A 19619-nucleotide genomic window follows, 5' to 3' on the forward strand; every position below is an offset into this window, starting at 1 on the left:
TGGTACAGGGTTTCCTGTACCAAGTGGGACGCTCGCAGCCACCTGGACAGATGCATGGAGAGCCAGGGACAGGCCAGAGGAGGCCGGGAATGAGCCTGGACCTTCCATTCCTTCTGCTCTTGAAGACCAGCAGGGCTGTAATGACCAGCCAACCCGCCCGTGCTGGGAAAGCCAGGCTCCAGGAGGCCCCTAAGGTGGGCCCTCCAGGAGGCCACGGGTATGTTTGGCACTGGATGGGCACCGGCAGGCAGTGTGCTCCTGGGCCTGACTTTGTGACAATTTCCAGTTTTAACTCTACCAGACACCTCCTTCTGCAGTGAAAGCAGACGCCTTCGGGGGAACCCAGCCTGAGCCAGGCTGCAGGGCTGAGGCAGTCAGGGCACTGTTCGTTCCCAGAGTCTCTCCTGAAGCAGCCACTGCCCTCTGGGGTTCTCTGTCTCGTAGCGGTCCTCCCCCGGGGATGCCAGGGGCTCCAGTGCAAAGAGCTCTGCGTCCCAGTCTGTGTCGTCCCCCGAGAAGTTGAAGACGATCTGTCTGGAGCTCACCAGGCTGGAAGGGAGGAATGAGGTAAAGGGTTTAAGTCTGGCTTGGCTGGCCACATGGAGAAGGGACACTCTGATTTGCCATCCTGACGGAGCCCATCAGATGCTCCCCTAGTGCTGGGCCTCGTGGAGGACAAAGCAGTATCATCATGGGGGCTGTGGGTGGACCTCAACGTGGCCTTGGAGGGGGAGGATGGGTGATGAGGGTTGAGTCCTGGTTTTAATATGTCCAGTACATAGTCCATTCTTATGGGAGGAAAATGCCATTTAGAAAAGCCCTGAACCCATCAGAGTTGGATGGCTCTTGTAGAAACAGAGGAAGACAGGTTGACAAGCCAAGACAGGCCCTTCTGTTGTGAGAGGTGAGCTCCCTGCAGCATGGCCTAGGGTGGCCGGATCAGGAGCGCACATACTTCTCTGAAGGAGTAAGTCATGGGGATTTGGGGGTTAGAGGTGGCAACTTGTCTTGGGAGAGAGGCCAAGAGATGGTGGCAGGAGGGCCAGGTGGGGCCTAGTCAGCGACATGTTCTCCATCCAAGCCTGGCAATGCCCTTCTACAGCAGGGCCATCTAATTGGTTCAGTGTTGCTTCCCTCATGGTGCTATGCCCTCCTCAACCCCAAAGTCTCATTAAAAATCTGCAGCACACAGTGTGTCAGTGGCACTTGGGGGAAAGAGTCAAAGAGGATGGACAGAGCCTGAGGGCTAAGTGGGCCGGAAAGGGAGAGGCAGGTCCAGAGCGCAAGGTACAGTTAGGGGTGGGGACAGTGGTGAACCAAACTAGAATGTGAATATAAGACTATCAAAAAATGTTTTAAACTAAGACCTCCCTCCCCCCATACACAAAAGAATGATTTTTCCATGTAAGATGGGGGTTCAGGGCACCTAAGAAGCAAGCCAAGAGTCTGGTGCACATGAGAGCATCTTGGTTATGCTACGTGATCTGAGCACTCACTCTTTTTTGCAGGCTTTGGGCTTAAATTTCAACGTGCTGAAGGCCCCTTCCACAGCCTTGGGCAAATAAATGGGGTGCCTTTCAAGTCTCCTCTGAGTGCCGAAGGTCCTGCGCTCCGTGCTCCTCCGGAACTGGCCGGCTGTCGTGTGCCCAGCGATGTCCTCGGAGCACCGGCGGGGCACCCGCAGGATCCAGTTGGAGTGCAGGCTGTGCTCCCGGGAGCTGGTGGCCACTGGAAGAGAGAAGCAGGGCCCCCGGGAAAGGAGGACTCACCATGCGGAGGGGAGCAGAAGGCCACGGAGAGGACAAATCCAGCTAAGAACCCACAATACATACATACGTAAAACGAAATTCTTAGGAAGGCCCGGAGAGCCAAGCAAAGGGGATGATTCAACTCTGCAGTTATCGTTTGGGGAGACAATGCACTAGTGTGTGTCCATTAAAGACAAGCACATAGACCTACGTTTACTGACTTGGAAAGATGCCCATGATGTCTTGTAAATTGTTAAGTGAAAAGAGTGGATGAAAAATAGCACAGAGATCTTGTTTTTGTTTAAAAAGAGTAATAAAGTGAGTCTGTTTAAAGCCTTTTTGAAAGGACGTACACCAAACTGTTAACAGTGATTATTAACTCTAGGTGGTAGAATTACAGGTCAAATTCTTTACTTTCTTCTTTATACTTTGGTGTATTGTTTGATTCATTTGATTTACAGTGAACATACGTTACTGTGGCTATCAGAGAAAAAACATGAAGTCATTTCCATTAAAAAATTATAACTGTGAAGATGACACTTGCGTCCTCAGTAGATTTCATTGTCCTTCCAGCAACGTCTGGATTTCCCAGGCCCGACTCTGAAAGAGAGGGCTGTTCCTTGTCAGGGGCTGCCGTGGGAGAGGGGGGCAGACCAGTTACCCTGCAGGGTACAGTGAGCTTGGGGAGTGGGAATCCCCTTCCGTGAAACTCCACAGAACCCAGTGAGAGCCGAAATCTCACAGATACATGTCCATCCGGGCTAGAAAAACAACAAACACACCACAAGAATGTAATCTTTGAGCATTAAATAAAATATTTAATATTTAGTATTAAAAATTATTTAGTATTGGTACCAGAAGCCGTTGCCTTAATAACCAGGGGCCAGTAACCGCTAAGTTAAATCATCATTAATACACCATGAGGGGCAAGTCGACGATGAAAGAAACTGACAGCTGAGTAATGGAATTTAAAAGTGGGCTCAACTCATGAATGTGGTTGTTATTTGCTCTCCATCAGGAGACAGCCAGTGATACACCTTGGCAAGGAGAAAAGCACCACCTCGGCCTTCACCTCACTCCCTCTCCAACAATCCAGACTGGGCTTGAGCAAGCACCCCGGCCCTCTCCTGTCTACACATCCTCGCAGTGGTGGCCCATGAGGGCCACAGGGGGAGTGCTGGGGGGAGGGGGGGAGAGGGGTGACAAAGTAGGTGAAGGGTCAGAGTCGGGTCCAGCAGACAGGGCTGCCCAGAGCCAAGTTAGCTCAGGTAGGGTCACAAGCCCAATTTTTAAATATAATTTGTCTATTCCCTTTTCTTCTTCTTTTCTCAATTCTGGTAAAAGACACATAGAATTTACCATGTTGCCATCTTGTAGTGTACAGTTCAGTAGTGTGGAGTATATTCACATCATTCTGTGACAGATCTCCAGAACTTTTTCATCTTGCAGAACTGAAACTCTAAACAGACTTGTGGTTGCCAAGCGGGATGGAGTGGGGGAGGGATGGATTAGGAGTTTGGGGTTAGCAGATGAAAACTACTACATATAGAATGGATAAACAAGGTCCTACTGTATAGCACACGGAACTATATTCAATAACGTGAGATAAAACAAATAGAAAAGAATATAAAAAGAATGTATACATATGTATAACTGAATCACTTTGATGTACAGCAGAAATTAACACAACATTGTAAATCAACTATATTTCAGTAAAAAATTAAATTAGTTAAATTACATTAAATTTAAAAATCACAACAGCTGTTTAAAAAAAAAAACAATTGTAACTCTATACCCTTTTAACAACCCTCCAACTCATCCCTTTCTATAATTGTTGCCCTATTGCTTTCCCTCCTGGAGCCTTACAAAATTCCACCCCATCTCTGCTGTGGAAAATGGACCACAGGGAAGGAGTTTTTGTCCAAATACAGCCTGAGGACTTAAGGGGTAGCCTGGAGTGGCAGCAGCGGCAGCAGCGACAATGAAAGCCAGGGCCCCAAGCAGTAGAGCAGGCTCAGGGCCAGGCTTTGGCTTGCAGATGTGAGTTTCCATTTAATCAAAGAAAGTCCACTCCAGAGACCCCACTCCACCCACCTCCTGCCACCGGGATGGCACTCACCATCGAAGTCCACGTCTTCGTTCTGCGGGTCAAACTCAGCAGCCCGTGGCCGCTTCTCCGTATCCAGCTCTGCCATGATGGAGTCAAAGAAGGCGATGGCCTCCGCCACATCCGCGCTGAACTGCGAGTGCTTCTTGGGCGTTGCTTTCTGCTAGAGATGAAGGGCAGAGAGGAGAAAGCAGAGCTGCCTGAGCCAGCCTTGGGGCGCCCACACACAAGTGACATGGAAAAGGACCACATGTTACTGAAACTAAACCAATGTGAAGTTACGAATTTGCAGGTAAATTTGAATACGTGCCCTTGAAAGGAAGGCAGATACTCCAGATCCACACTTGCTGTAGGTCAATGGATTTCGGATTATCTCCAGGAGGGGGAGTGAAAGGGTGGGTAGATCTGCCTCCATCTTGGTCAGGGACTGTTATTGACCATTAAGCAAAATAATTTGTCTTTCTTCGGCCTGTTGCCTGCTGATAAACCCAATTTGGAGATTGTACAGTTCCTTAGGTAGGCGATGAGATGCTCACAGCAGGAAGGAGGGGACGAGATATGTTGAAAATAAAATACTCCAGAAGAGTTTTCAGTACCTAAAGTGGCCAAATTTCGGTTCAATCATGGAATAAGTTGAAGACAAATTGGTGCGATTGTTTGAACAGTGTAAGGAATAATATTGGGTTGGCCAAAAAGTTTGTTCAGGTTTTTCCGTAACATCTTTAAAGTAGTTTTAAAAAAAATCTACAGAAAGCCTAAGTAGGTTCCAGGTTCTGTCCTGACTCATTCTTCATGATGTTAGCATCACCGTCACCATCATCACCATCATCATCATCATTCTCTTCACAACAGCCCACAGTCAGTCACCAGCGACCGACATCACAGAAGTTCAAGCACCATGGTGGACTTCAGTGGAGAACTCATGATGTAGGCACAGAATCAGCATGTGAACTAAAAAAAGCTCCCTGAAGAATTTAGGAAATAAGAGAACTCAGGGAGAAAAAGGAAAGACAATATGTGTTAACCTGGGCTATTTGGACCAAATGTAGAGTTCCTTTATTTTTTGTGTGCACTTTGAAAGTGGGATGGTATTAAAAATGAATGTGATTTAATTACAGATTTGCATGTTAGGAAACTAAAGGATGACATCTTTATATATGCATAAGGTTTTGGTAAAATGTATGCATTTTGTACCACTAGGAAACATTTGTACCACTAGGAAGCCATGCGGCTTGCAGGATCTCAGTTCCCTGGACCAGGGAGCGAACCCATGCCCCCAGCAGTGGAAGCACAGAGTCCTAACCACTAGACCACCAGGGAATTCCCAGGAAACAATTTTTTTTTTTTTTTTTGTGGTACGCAGGCCTCACACTGTTGTGGCCTCTCCCGTTGCGGAGCACAGGCTCCGGACGCGCAGGCTCAGCGGCCATGGCTCACGGGCCCAGCGGCTCCTCGGCATGTGGGATCTTCCCGGACCGGGGCACGAACCTGTGTTCCCTGCATCGGCAGGCGGACTCTCAACCACTGCGCCACCAGGGAAGCCCCAGGAAACATTTTTAAATAGAGGATTTTTTCCTTTTATATTTGTAAGGAGCATTCTTGGAGAAAAAATTTGGAGAACCACAACATACACTGAACCTTTTCTGTTAAAAGTGGAAAACTATTCACATGTAGTTATCTCACCCCCTTCAAAGAGCCCATTAAAATGAAAGTGGGTGGGGGGAAGTTGAAACCTGGTGTCAAAGAGAACAAGCGAGAGGTCATCAGTGAGAGAGAGATTTCCAAGAGCTCCTGCCAAATGGAAACGGTTGAAGCAGGGGAATTGATGTAACAGAGCAGAGGGACCGCCCTCCCAGAGAACTATGGGTGGATGAAGCAGCTCAGAAGGGAGACAGTTTGACCCTTGGAACCAGAAATGCTCCAGACTTGGCAACACCAGGCACACCAAGGGTTGGAATGAAAAACTGAGGGGCTGGTTGAAAGTCTGTATGAGCACAGAAGGCTGGGCCACCAGCATCCTTCCTGCAGGCAGATAACAGGAAGACTCATATCTGGAGTCAGGTCCATACGCTTTTATCCTTCCTGTGTTTTCTCTTGCTGTCCCTCTGCCTTGAATGCCTTATCTGGCCAAGTCCTATCCAACCATCAAGATGTGGCTGAGACAGCTCTTTCTCCAGGAAGACCACCCTCTCCTGGGCTGTTTCCCTCCTCCAGGCTCCAAGGTCCTCAGTACCTAATCTAATTCTACGATAACACATATTATTTTAGAGAATTTTTTGTGAGGTGGCAGAGAGAGAAACAAAGAGAAAAATCGAGAGAAAACAAAGAGAAACAATCGAGAAAACCATATGATCTGGACTGAGCCCCAAAGGAAGGTTGAATATTGTTTAATAGAAATGCAAGGTCTGTAGGTTTTCCCATCTCAAAATCCATCTCCACATGGAAGGGACATCACTAGGTCCCTAGTAGCAACTGCCATCAGTGTCTGGCTGAACGCAAGAGTCTCCGCCTTGCTCAGGGGCACCATATTCTTTTCCATCTGAGTCACCCTACAATGTCATCTAAGCTGTTCATTCCTCAGTGTCCCCAGGAAGTAGACGTTGGTCAGAAGCTCAGAGCAGCCTGGATCAATTGCTTTCATTTATTAAAAGGCTTAAAAGAGAGTCAACTTTGGTGTCTTAGCTATTAAAGGCTAAGAAAACAGCAATGAGCACACTGCCAGTAGTTAGGTTAACACAAGCCCTTGACTGTGGCCTCTTGTGAATATCTCCAATCTCCTCAAGAATTATCCTCCAAGGATAATATTTACAAAATAAAAAAATAAATTACCAGCATATACATCACCATCTCAACCACTGTACTCTCTGTCCATCAAAACTAATGGACAGGGGCTTCCCTGGTGGCGTAGTCGTTGGGAGTCTGCCTGCCAATGCAGGGGACACGGGTTCGAGCCCTGGTCTGGGAAGATCCCACATGCCGCGGAGCAACTAGGCCCGTGAGCCACAACTACTGAGCCTGCGCGTCCGGAGCCTGTGCTCCGCAGCAAGAGAGGCCACGATAGTGAGAGGCCCGCGGACTGTGATGAAGAGTGGCCCCCACTTGCCACAACTAGAGAAAGCCCTCGCACAGAAACGAAGACCCAACACAGCCATAAATAGATAAATAAATAAATAAAAGTGATTTTTAAAAAAAAACTAACAGACAAAGACCCTTTCAGCTGCACATTTCGTTGGTTATTCCAAATATTCAAACATGTTTCTTGTTTGTAAAATTTCAAGCTTGGGGACTCAACACTCCCACACAGCTCACCCTCTCTGCTGTGCTTAGCAGTGATTGCCTTCCTGAGCACAGCCAGACACTGACAGATAAGCTCCTTGGCCAGCACTTAAGAGTCTGCTCTTCGGGGCCTCACATCCGGGGCTCTGCTGGACCATTCAGTACATTATCACCGTTATAAAGCTTGTTTCTGTTAAAAGAGCTTTTGGATCCTGGTGTGGCTGGAGAGTGAGACATTGGTGACATTATTTGTGGCTGACCCCTATGTACCTGTGTGACCAAGTCTCATCCCCAAAGAGAGCTCTCCCCAACTTGCCTCAATTACCATCATCAGTTTCGCCCAAGCCCTTCATGGAATGAGGGAGGAACATAAATAAATGAAAATGAATAAACAATCGCTTTCCTTCCTTCCTTAGCTCTGCCTTCCTTCCCTGCAAATGAAAGCACCACCCCTTGAAGGAGTCTGAGGACCCAGTTGGGGGCGATGATGGTTATGAATGGTTATGACTCCCCCCTCATCTCTGTCCGGGCAGTTCTCACAGTGGAGCCCAAACCCAGCTGGAGGTTGGACCCTCAGTGGATGCTCTTAAAGAATCTCTACACTGGCCCTTTCCCACATCAATTAATTTAGATAACCAGGTGATTCTAGTGCAGAGCAATTGGGACCCTCTGCTCTCTAAGGATCCAGGCACAGGGAAGGCAGCAAGAGGGGCCGTGCTCCCGCCTCGGGGTCTGGTTTACGATGAAAACCTTAAATACCAGTCTCATGCCCTGAATTTGCAAGAGCAGACAGGAGTGTCTCCATGAAGACAAGGACACAAGGGACAGGACCCAAGGGGATAGGACACAGCTCAATGAAGGAAGAGGACAAAGTTCCTGGATTACAGCGCCCGGACCTTATGTCCCTGTGTTTTTCCCATTGCTCAGCACATAGAGACCAGGTAAAGGGGCCCCACCCCCCCTGCCCCATCCCCTTACTAGCTACAGGTATGAGGGCATCCCACTCATAGGCATGCACCTACCTTTCCCACCCAGTCCCCAAACGTGACCTAAATCACCTCCTGGCTTGGGGGGGAGGGCAGTTTCCTCTGCTTGTATTCATGCAGTTTTGTTTGCAATCTGGGTATAATGTTTGGTATTCATCTCTGCTAGTCTTCATTTTGACTAGACATCAAGTTGTTTGTTTCTCTCTCCATCATTTCTTTTTGAAAACACAAGTAAATTGTGTATTAACCCACTCTTTAAAAAAAGAAAAGGTAGCATACAATATCCCCCTGTGAATTGCTTTCTTCACTTGGTGTATGCTAAGAATAACTTCACAGCAGTAGAGATTCTCCTCTTCCCTTTGAATAGCTGCACAGTTCTCCACTACACAGACACACTGTAGGAATGAACTACGGTCCCCTATTGTTAGAGCTTCGGGTTGTTTGAAATCTTTTGCTGTTACAATTAGTGCTTACACATACATCATTTTGCACTTTGCCAATAATACCCTAGTATAGGCTTCTAACTGTAAATATTCCGCTCGTTTTACAGACAGAACGGTAAGCATCAAGTGATCTGGCAGGTCAGTTAAGTAAGATTTGGTTAACAAATCTATTGTACTTTATAAAGTATACTTTTTTTTTTTTTTTTTTCGGTACGCGGGCCTCTCACTGGTGTGGCCTCTCCCGTTGCGGAGCACAGGCTCCGGACGCGCAGGCTCAGCGGCCATGGCTCAGGGGCCCAGCCGCTCCGCGGCATGTGGGATCTTCCCCGACCGGGGCACGAACCCGTGTCCCCTGCATTGGCAGGTGGACTCTCAACCACTGCGCCACCAGGGAAGCCCTAAAGTATAATTTTAAATGTCTCCAAACGAATTTTGTGATGATTTATCTGAGTACCAATGAAACTGTGGGTAATCATCAGTCAAATCCATTTCACCTGTAACCTGTCTTCCCGCATCAAGGTTGTTTTAATTGTTGCTACAAGACTTGCCTGCCCTCCAAGAAGCATGGAGCCTAAACAAGGTGTTTGCCTGAGTTGTTTTCCAGAAACTTGGCATCACCTGTGTCTAGTTGGAGCTGAGCCAGTTAAGGCTGGAAAGGACTACCAACCCTCCAACCGGGCATGCGCGAGTCTGCTCGGTGACATTTTGACATCAGAGGGCTGAGAACTCCACCCTCAGAGTGTGCTAGGTGCCTCCGTTTTTGGACGTGCAGAGGCCTGTAGGCTAGTTACACCTGCACAGAACAACAATTACCCCAACTTTTCCTTAGTTCCCCACACCCCAGACCGCCCGGCTTCTTTAGCCCCTTGCCTTCCAGGAGGTGGATTTGAATTTGTTCTCCTGCCTCCTCGTTTGGCTGCCTTGTGAATAAACCCTCTCTTTGCTGCAAATCTCGGCATCTCGGCGTTCGGGCTTGCTGTGAATCAGGCAAACAAGCCTGGTTTGGTACCACCAAGGCTAATCTACAAGTCCAGGCTCCCTGGGCCTTTTCAAGTCCTAGTTTAAACTCAGGCTGATTCCGGCTTTTCCTGCCTTTCCCGCAGCTTCCATGGGCCTTTCTGGCCTCTACTACGACCTTCTCTTGGTCTCCAGCCAAGACAACTAGCACAAGAGCTGCACGACTGAGGCTCAGGGTTCCGGGCTCAGGCTAACATCACAGAAAATCTACTTTACAAAGCAGGGGTTGCACAAAGTGGGACGTCAGTCATCAACACCCCTGGGTGAGACCCAAATAGTTCTCCCTCTCTGAACTCAGAACTCTAAATAAAAGTGGACTGCCTCGCCCCGCCACCGCCCCCCCCACCCCGATCTTGACTTTTTCCTAGCCCAGAACTGAACTACTTTGGAAAGGCTGGCTTCCTGTGGCACCTGCTCAGACCTGGGTTTCGCAGGGCTCATGTTCCTTCGCCAGCAGCCCTTCCGCGGCCCCAGGGGAAGGCGCTTTCTCTGAAAGCCATCTGTACTGCATTGCCGACTCCCCTTTAACCTTCAGTGGCCTTAAGGTTATCATTTTCCAAGCCTCCCCGTCCCACCCCCTCACAACAGGCCTGGGTCTTGGATTACTTTCCCCGGATAGAACACTTGCATCTTTCCAAACCAAACTCCACCGTATTTCTCATTTTAATTTTTGAGTCCCCCAAGACAGTTTATTTTTCTGCCTTTCGTATCACCTCCCATCCTGCCTGGTTTCACCTGCCCTTGGGGTACTTGGGCTTCTCCAACCTGTTTACTTTCTTCTGGGATCTGTCAGTATTTGTGCAAGAGATCTGGATGCTACAAAATGAACTTCCAGTTGTAAACAGAAGTATTTTGTCAGAGGTTAGGGTAGGGGGACATTCTAAACCCAGCCAACGTCAAGAGGACCATCTAGCCTCCTTCCCTCCTCCTCCTGGCCTCACTCCCCGCCACCTCTTCGGAGGGCCAACTCACATGGTACCTCCTTTCCGAAGCTTTCACTCATTGCAGCGGACAGACCCACACACATCTTTTCTAGGCTCATATTCTGCCTTGTGTGGACAGCAACGTTGTACTATACCCTCAGAGCCCCACACTAGACCCGTGATCCTTAACCTCGTCTATGAAATAGCTTTGGCAAATAGCACTCACAGATAAGACTGTCTTTGGATAGACGCTCACTGCTAGCCACTACCTACATGAGACAAGTTGTCGGATATACCCAACTTCCAACATTCTTGTTGTAGTTCTACCTGTTTCTCTTCCAACACACCAGTGTGGTTCAGGCAGTGATGCTGAGAGTTGCAGCTTCAGATTATGGGCTGCATCAGGGCAGGCGGACTGTCTTTCCACCTATGAATGTGGAACACCTATTTCAATGCCTGACATGGAGTGATTTGTTGAATGAATGAATGTATGCTATATGCATGCCATTATCATATGTTTATATTCTCCAACCAGTTTGCATGTTGCTAATGTATACTTTTGGATTTAACTTAGCAAATTTTGAGAACTCTGTACTCCTTATTTTTATGGAGTCTTATAATACTGTTTTGAGCTGATCGTACCTGGAAATCAAAATGTCAGTTCATTGTGATGAAATTTCCAGGATCAAATGTGGGACTGGTCTGGATTGGAGAGATCATTTTCCCTTGGATCATTCAGCTAGGTGAAATGAAATGCAAAACAGCTCAAATTATCCACAAGCAATTTAACGTCCTCAAAAGAAGCTTTTCAGGATAAACCTTAAAAGCTCTAATACATCCTCTTTCCTTCTGCCATCCTTGAAATGGCTATTCAAGATCAAGTCCAAAGCAATACTTATCTTATCCTTTTTTTTTGGCTGTGCCAGGTCTTAGTTGCGGCACGTGGGATCTTCTTTGTGGCATGTGGACTTCTTAGTTGCGGCATGCATGCGGGATCTAGTTCCCTGATCAGGGATTGAACCTGGGCCCCCTGCATTGGGAGTGCAGAGTCTCAGCCGCTGGACCACCAGGTAAGTCCCATCTTATCCCTTTTATATTACCTCACCTAAGGAAATGTGTACCCATCATTGAATAGGGGTTTGTGATAAAAGAATAGGAGCTTAAGAAATGAGAACTGTGAATCTGAGATGCAAATAACTTGGGAAAAGGTATAATCGCTGAAATTTAAATACATATGTACACATACCCACATCCAGATTTTCAATAGATATGCTAATGGTAGACTTGTCAGAGCTGAAGGAAAAAAATAGTGATATAGACAACAGAGCTGAGAAAATCAGCCCAAAGAGATAAAAAGGAAGGACGAGGTTTGTCACACGCTGTAGTATAACTAAACTTGGGAATTACCTCTCATAGCTAAACATTACAATCATTTTGGAATCGTAGCTGCGCGTCTTTTGTCTTTGGTATTAGAGGTTTCAGACTCACAGTCTGAGGCTTAGTCTTTTTTCTCCCGCTTTATAATCTGAAGGCCATTGTTTCCTTTGCTGGGACCTGGTAACTCCTCCCCTTAAATATCACCTAAATGACCATTTCACTTTAGTTCAACACTAAGTGAAGGTTTTTTGCTCACACTTATCAAACTGTTCGAAGCCTAACTAACAGAACTGAATTAATATGCTTGAAACATAGTATAAAAATCTTCACGCCCGATACGTGAAACATCACAATCCAACAAGAGAAGGGGTGGATTTGTCCATAAATGGTGTTGAAACTTTGCTATTTGGGAAAATTTCAAGTTGGATTCTCACATCCCACTACATGTAAAAATAAATTGCTGAATAGATGAGAGGGTTGGGTTTTTTTTAAATGGAACTATAAAAAAAGGAGAAAAATGGCAAATATGAAACTGACCTTGAGCCATAGAAGGACTTTCTAAGCACGAAGCAAAGAAGTATCAAAGACAACAATCGACATATTTGACTACATAAAAATCAATAGTATTTGTAATGATAAAATTGTACTCTTAAGTAAAATTAAAAGATACATAACTTTGAGAAAATATTTTTAAGACATGTGGCAGACAATGTACTCACATCCTTAATATGAGTCCAGATAAATAAAAATATTTAGTAGAGCCAAAAAATGTATAAAGACATGAATGGGCAATCCATTAAACAAGAAGTACGCATTGGTTTGATAAAATAAAAGGGTCATTCTTTGCTTAAGCAATAATCCAAAAAAAAGTACATAAAACAATGCAGTTAATCTATTATTATCAGTAAACTTTAAAAATTAATGACACTACTTGGTGCTGATAAAATGCAATAAGAAGGGCTTTCTAACTCACTGTTGATAAAAGTGTAAACCATAAAATATTTCTGGAAAACAACATGTAGAAGGATCTTTAGAAATGAACGGCCTTTCACCTTTGGCCACTAATCACACTTTTAGGAATCACCGCTGAAAAATGCCTCATAGACAGAGTAAGATGAATTTATTTATAATGTTTAACAATTGTTTAAAGAATGTGAGTTGTTAAATTTTTTGCCATTAATACTTTCAGTTTTCAAAAACCAGTTAATGAGACAGAAAAGAACCCACAATATAAATTATAAAAAAGCATATGGTATGAGCCAAATTTAGTAAATGTATACGTATACACACTTTAGGGTTGCCACATTTAGCAAATAAAAATATAGAATGGCAGTTAACTTTCAGTTTTATATAAACAGTGAATAAATTTTTAGTATAAATAGATACCAAATATTATATGGACATAATTATACTACAAAAATCCATCATTTATCTGAAATCCAAATTTAAATAGGCATCCTTTATTTTACCTGGCAGCCCTAATATACATATCTGCAACTATACAAGAAATAAATGATTGAAAGAAAATATACTTAAATATTTTATAGTGATTGTTTCTGGATGATAGGAGATAGGATTCTAGATCATTTTTATTTTCTTCCTTACACTTTTCTGTGTTTTATAAATTTCATTTAATGAGCAAATATAACTTAATAATCGGAAACAAATGTTTACCTAAAAGAGTGTCTTTTTGATGGTAAGCTCTGATCCATTACATGTGGGATGTTTTAATTATTAGGATCATTCCATATGAATATCCCCAAACTGTATTCTACTCCATAAAATCAAGATAATTTTCCACTCACTGAAAACCACAGACCTATTACTATTCCAGGTCTTCCATCAGCTTTTGTAAAGTTCCATTCTTAAATTACAGTTGGAGCTTCTCGGGTTATTAGTTTATTGAGCATCTACTATATGCCTGGAGCTGCACTAGAGGTTGGAGATAAAAAGAGAAATAAGACATGGTGGCCCCACTCAATGAGCTCACGGCCAGTAGCAGACACAGCAAATGAACAGACAATTACGGTGCTGTGTGCTGACTGCTGGGTGCTGGGTGCTGAGTGCTGAGATAAGGGTCAGACCCAGAGAGGGGGGAACATTCACTGCATTAGACTGTGGACATGAGAAATGGCTTCCTGGGGCAGTGCTTTCTCTGCTCTCTTAAAAGACAAGAAGTTAGCCAGGTGGGCGGGATGTGGTAGAGAGGAAAAACGGAAGCCGAAGTACTGTACTGTTTCTAGGCTGAGCAAATGGCACATGTCTGGGAGGTAGATTGGGGAATATAATTACCTGTCGTGTGGTCTGACTGAGAGGGGCTGCAGGAATTGGATGCTCTGTTATCAATGATTATTTTACTGTCTGCCGTCTTCTGGAGAGCGCTGCCAGGCATAATAGAGTAGTCTTTGCAGCTCATATTGAATGTTCACTGCCCTTCAACTCTGCCAACCAGATACAGGCCAAGTGATAGAGACCTCCAGTAACTGATGCTCACAGGAAACCTGCACTTTAATATCACTGTGTTTGCAGAGAGTCCCCCCCAACAGATCTGAAAAATAAATCCCAGTGGTACGGAACAGACTCAGAACCTTCTTCCCATTGCATATGCAATTTATATATGGATGGTTTGGAATGTTTCTAGATGAATTGGTTTCAGATCTTTCTACCACAGAGGAGAAAAAAAATCTATTTGCTGTTGACTTGTTCTTATTTCATGAACCAGGATTGAATGGCCAATCATAGAAAATTGATTCTGAAAGTTAACTATTATCAGAACAAAACGACTTGAAACAAAAATCAATCACTTTTGGCAGGCATTCTCCGTAATTCCACTGGTTCTGTTTAAATCATTCTTGTAGCAGGTGAATTTCTTTAGTTGGAGCAGGGTGGGAGGGGGGTTGGTGCTGGGAGGGGTGCGCATTTTACAGCTGGTTCATCCAGGCAGACATATCGGGGATCGAAGCTGCTCAGAACTATATGATTCACAGGTGAATTAATGAAATTTCTTCTGGCTGTGGTGGGTGACCAGGAACCCTGGCTTTGGAAAATGTCAGCCCAAATCTTCTGGGGAGAGTTCCTTGGGGCACTGCAGCCAACCCAAAACTGCCTCTCTGGCAGCACAGACACTGTGGTCCACCCAGGTCCACTCAGGTGGCCCAGTTCTCACAGAGGGATGCTGCCTGTTTACCTGTTCATCTGGCTTTAAAACCATGGGGAGCTATCCTCAGTGAGGACCCCAAATGCTGATGAGCACTCCGGGCAAAGTCAGAGCATAATCTCAAGTTTTTCCTCCTCATGTCCCATCAAAACCCAAGCTCATGGACCGTAAAAAGGAAGGAAGTTCTGACACAGGCTACAACATGGATGAACCTTGAAAACATTATGCTAAGAGAAAGAAGCTAGTCACAGTATGACAGACACTGTATGATTCCAATTATATGAGGTTCCTAGAATAGGCAAATTCATAGAGACAGAAAGTAGAATACAGGTTTCCAGAAGTTGGGAGAAGGGGAAATGGGGAGCCACTGCTTTCTGTCTAGGATGATGAAAAAGTTCTGGGAATGGACGTAGTGGGCTACACAACACTGTCCTTAATGTCAGTGAATTGTACACTGACATTACCGTTGAAAAAATGGTTCAAATGGTAAATTTTAAATTTTTTATGAATATTTTACTTAAAGAGGATATTATATTTTAAGAAATAAAAGATCATTGTCAAACCTTTTATAAAAACACTCTCCTGATTCCTAAATGAAGTGTTTTTAGAGCCTCCATGACCTCTTAAGGAATTCATTTTCTAGTGTTCTACTAATATACTTTCAAAAAGTGTTCTAAAAATATATTAATTAGGGCTTAATAGACTTTTGGATGAATTGTTATGGGTTTATATAAATGATCATTTGGAAAAGCTCAGAGAAAGCTCTGATGTAAAGAACTCTGATTATTGTCTGGCACTTAACCATTTGAAAGGTGTCCAGCGTTACACATTTTTCTTTAAAAGAAATTTATATAGGGCTTCCCTGGTGGCGCAGTGGTTGGGAATCCACCTGCCAATGCAAGGGACACAGGTTGGAGCCCTGGTCCGGGAAGAACCCACATGCCACAGAGCAACCAAGCCCGTGTGCCACAACTACTGATCCTGTGCTCTCGAGCCCGCGAGCCACAACTGGTGAGCCTGTGTGCCACAACTACTGAAGCCCACGCACCTAGAGCCCGTGCTCCGCAACAAGAGAAACCACCACAATGAGAAGCTCGCGCACCGCAACGAAGAGTAGCCCCCGCTCGCTGCAACTTTAAAAAAACAAAGTCACTTTCTGAGTACTGAGTGTTAGGACTTAAATATAGGATTTGGGGGAGACGAGATTCAGCACATAACAGGGGGTCAAGGGAAAAGAACAGAGTTTGCCCTAAATCTGAACATCAGCAAGTATTTTCTACCAATGCAGGAAGGTGATGACATTCCTGAAGGAAGGGCCTTTCTGGATCCCCTGCCCCTGCCATGCGCAGAGAGCCAGGAAGGCCACCTTGCTAGCCAGGGAGACCGCACCCACCATTTCTCAGGCATGCCCAGCAGACAGCTCTTTCTTTGGGAGCAATAGGGAAAGAGAGCAGCTTGTCTCCAGGCTCCTATACACCTCCTGCACCATACATTTCAGAGCAGTGAACACGGGACTCCCTAGTATGTGCCAGGTCCTGTCACAGGCCAGATCTTGCTTCCTCCTCACAAGGTATATTCTTATTTCCGTTTGTATGCTCCAGAAATAGAGGCCCAGAGAGAGAAACTTAACCTGACAAAGGCACAGAGCTGCTAAATACAGACCTAAAATTCAGGCCTTGATCTGACTAACTCCAAAGCCATTTTAAAACTCTTTCCTGACTTATTTCACTAAGCATAATATTTTCTAGGTCCATCCACATTGTTGCAAATGGCAGTATTTCATTCTTTTTCATGGCTGAGTAATATTCCATTATATATATATATCTCACATCTTCTTTATCCACTCATCTGTTGAGGGACACTTAGGTTGCTTCCATGTCTTGGCTATTGTAAATAATGCTGCTATGAACAATGGTGTGCGTGTATCTTTTCAAATTAGTGTTTTCGGGTTTTTCAGATATATGCCCAGGAGTCGGCTTGTTGGATCACACGGTAGCTCTATTTTTAGTTTTTTTAGGAACCTCCATACTGTTTTCCACAGTGGCTGCACCAACTTACATTCCTACCAATGGTGCAGGAGGGGTCCCTTTTCTCCTAGAGAATACCACACTTAGTGAAATAAATCAGACAAAGAAAGACAAATACTATATGCTGTCACTTATATGTGGAATCTAAAAAATAATACAAATGAATGTATATGCTAAAGAAACATACTCACAGATATAGAAAACAAATTTATGGTTACCAAAGGGGAGAGGGAGGAGGGGAGGGACAGACTACTATACACAAAATGGATAAGCACCAAGGATTTACTGTGTAGCACAGGGAATTATACCTATTTTCTCGTGATAACCTCTAATGGGATATAATCTGCAAAAATACCGAATCACTATAGTGTATACCTGAAACAAACACAATATTGTAAATCAACTATACTTCAAATAAGAGCAAACAAACATAAAACCTCTCTCCTGGTTACACCATGGTAAGAGACATCTCCTGAGGAAATCCCTACACTGCATCATGCCTGGGGCCTCTTCACAGCCATCCCTACAGGGCCAGGACTGGTGTTCTACCTCTAACCCCTCCCTCTGTCTTCAGAGGCTGAACTAGGAATGGAGCTGGGAGGAAGAGTGCTAGGTTCTACCAAGAAAGGACTCCATTCTGCAGGAAAACGTAGTGCCTGGTGGGAATCTAACCAGAACTAAGAACCCCAGGATGCTCAAGCTGGAGGTCCAGAAATCATGGCAACCCCCTCTGTCATCGGAGGTGGCCCCAAAGTGGAGGGGGGGGCTGGCCCACAAATCCACAGCTGGTTGGCCACAGGGGCAGTACTGGAACCTAAGAGTAAGACACTTTGTATGGGCCCCAACCCTGCCCTACTTCTGGAGTTCAAATGGTTATTTAAACTGCTCCCGCCTGGGATAAAATGCAGACAGTTGAAACCAGTTGGGTGAGGCCAAGCCCTAGAGATCTGATAACAGGCCAGTAGGTCACTCAATGTAAATGGGACTTGCAGGCGTGCAGGACACTGGGGGGGGGGGGGGGGGGGGCGGGGCATTGCTGGGCCACACAGGCCTGCTCTGAACACCTTGGAGCCCAGCCATCAGGAGAACAATTGGTGGCAATTTCAAAATAGCTTCAAACTTCATTTTTTTTTTAATTGAGGAAACAAAGGAATAAGTAACAGTGAGTTGGGGATCTTAGCAAAATCAGAAGAGCCTCAGCTTGGTCTTCTGCGATACAGAGGGACTTTCTCCCCCCTGCCCTTCTGGCATTTTTCATTATTGGAATTATCTCAAGAAAAGGTAATGTGTACAAACACTGTAACAAGTACGAGATAAAGGCAAGTTCTTTCTTTCACTCATTTCCTGCTTGGTCTGCCTGGGCTAGAAGCCTCCAGTGCCCAGCAAAGTTGTCATTCAATCTCCTTCGACTCACAGACTCTCTCTGAGTCTGTGCCCGAGTCCCCCCAGTACTCGGGCTCACGGAACAGACAGAGCAAATCCTCCAAATGTTCACTTTTCACTGGGATTTTTAGATGTGACTGTAATCATAAAAATAACGAAAACTTGTTGGGCAGTCATATGCTGTCACTCAAATGTCATACAAGCATTCTCTCACCCGGGAAGTGGGCAGGAAGTGACAGATGTGCCCTGCAAACCGTCTGTCTGACACCAAGCCCGAGTCCTCCCCACAGGCTGCTATGTGGATGTCGGAAGCTGCTCCTTCCCGTGGTCTCCGCGTGAACACTCAGCATGGGACCAGCCATCCTTCCCAGGCTGGCGAGATGGCAATGGAGAGTGTCTGAGGTGGACGGAGCTGCCAGCCAGAAGGCGCAGATGAATTAAGCTGCGCGTGTATGATCCAGGGCTGCAACCCGCGTCAGAGGCTCTCGGAAAAGCGCTCGCGTCAACTGTACTTCTCGGCGGCGGCACTTACCTTTATTGCTTTGGAGGCGGACTTCTTTCCTCCCCTGGAGGATTTCGAGGAGGTGGAGGAGATGCCCGGGGCGCGGCTGGGCTTCAGGTCACTGAGGCTGCTCAGGTACTTTTTGCGCAATGCCAGCAGCTCCTGTAAGTACTGAAGGCAGTCCTGGGTGCGCGAGTACATCCACGCCCGGTCCCCCTCCTGCTGCAGGTAGTACAGGCTGGTGTCCATACTGCTGGCGCTTTTGTATTTCTTTAAGGACTCGCTGAACTTCTCCCCGTGGTCCCCGACCACGTACATGGAGCTGCTGCGGATCAGCCTCACCGCGGGGCTGGCGCAGTCGTAGTAAGGGCTCTCCGCCACCTCCGCCTTCCTCTGCGGGCCGGAGTGAAAGATGGAGTGGAGCTTTCTGAGCATGGTGCTCGATTTCTCTCTGTGGGTGCCTTCCAGCTGCCTGCGCAGCGCCACTTGATCTAGCTGGGGGCCCAGGAGCCAACGTGCAGGCCTCCTGCCATCTGTCTTCCCGGAGGCCTCTGATTCTTGGAATCCCAGCGAGTGTGGGCTTGGTCAGGCGGGCGACCCGGGCATCTCTCATCGGGGGGACCTTACATCCAATAACCCAAATGCCATAAACCACCTGAAGACGCGAGGGAGC

The 19619-nt window shown here is 45.9% G+C and overlaps 1 protein-coding gene across 1 annotated transcript; it reads right to left on the reverse strand.

Moving 5' to 3' along the window:
* Positions 1-374: 374 nt before the first annotated feature.
* On the reverse strand, positions 375-19381 carry LOC309835863 (uncharacterized protein C13orf42; the record flags this gene model as incomplete). Its single annotated transcript, XM_082675584.1, has 4 exons — positions 375-549; positions 1497-1728; positions 3868-4015; positions 18977-19381. 4 exons carry the CDS (start codon positions 19379-19381, stop codon positions 375-377), a joined length of 960 nt encoding a protein of 319 aa, XP_082531710.1.
* Positions 19382-19619: the final 238 nt, after the last annotated feature.

This window comes from Grampus griseus, assembly GCF_964374135.1.
Source record: "Grampus griseus genome assembly, chromosome: 18".
Lineage (NCBI taxonomy): Eukaryota > Metazoa > Chordata > Mammalia > Artiodactyla > Delphinidae > Grampus > Grampus griseus.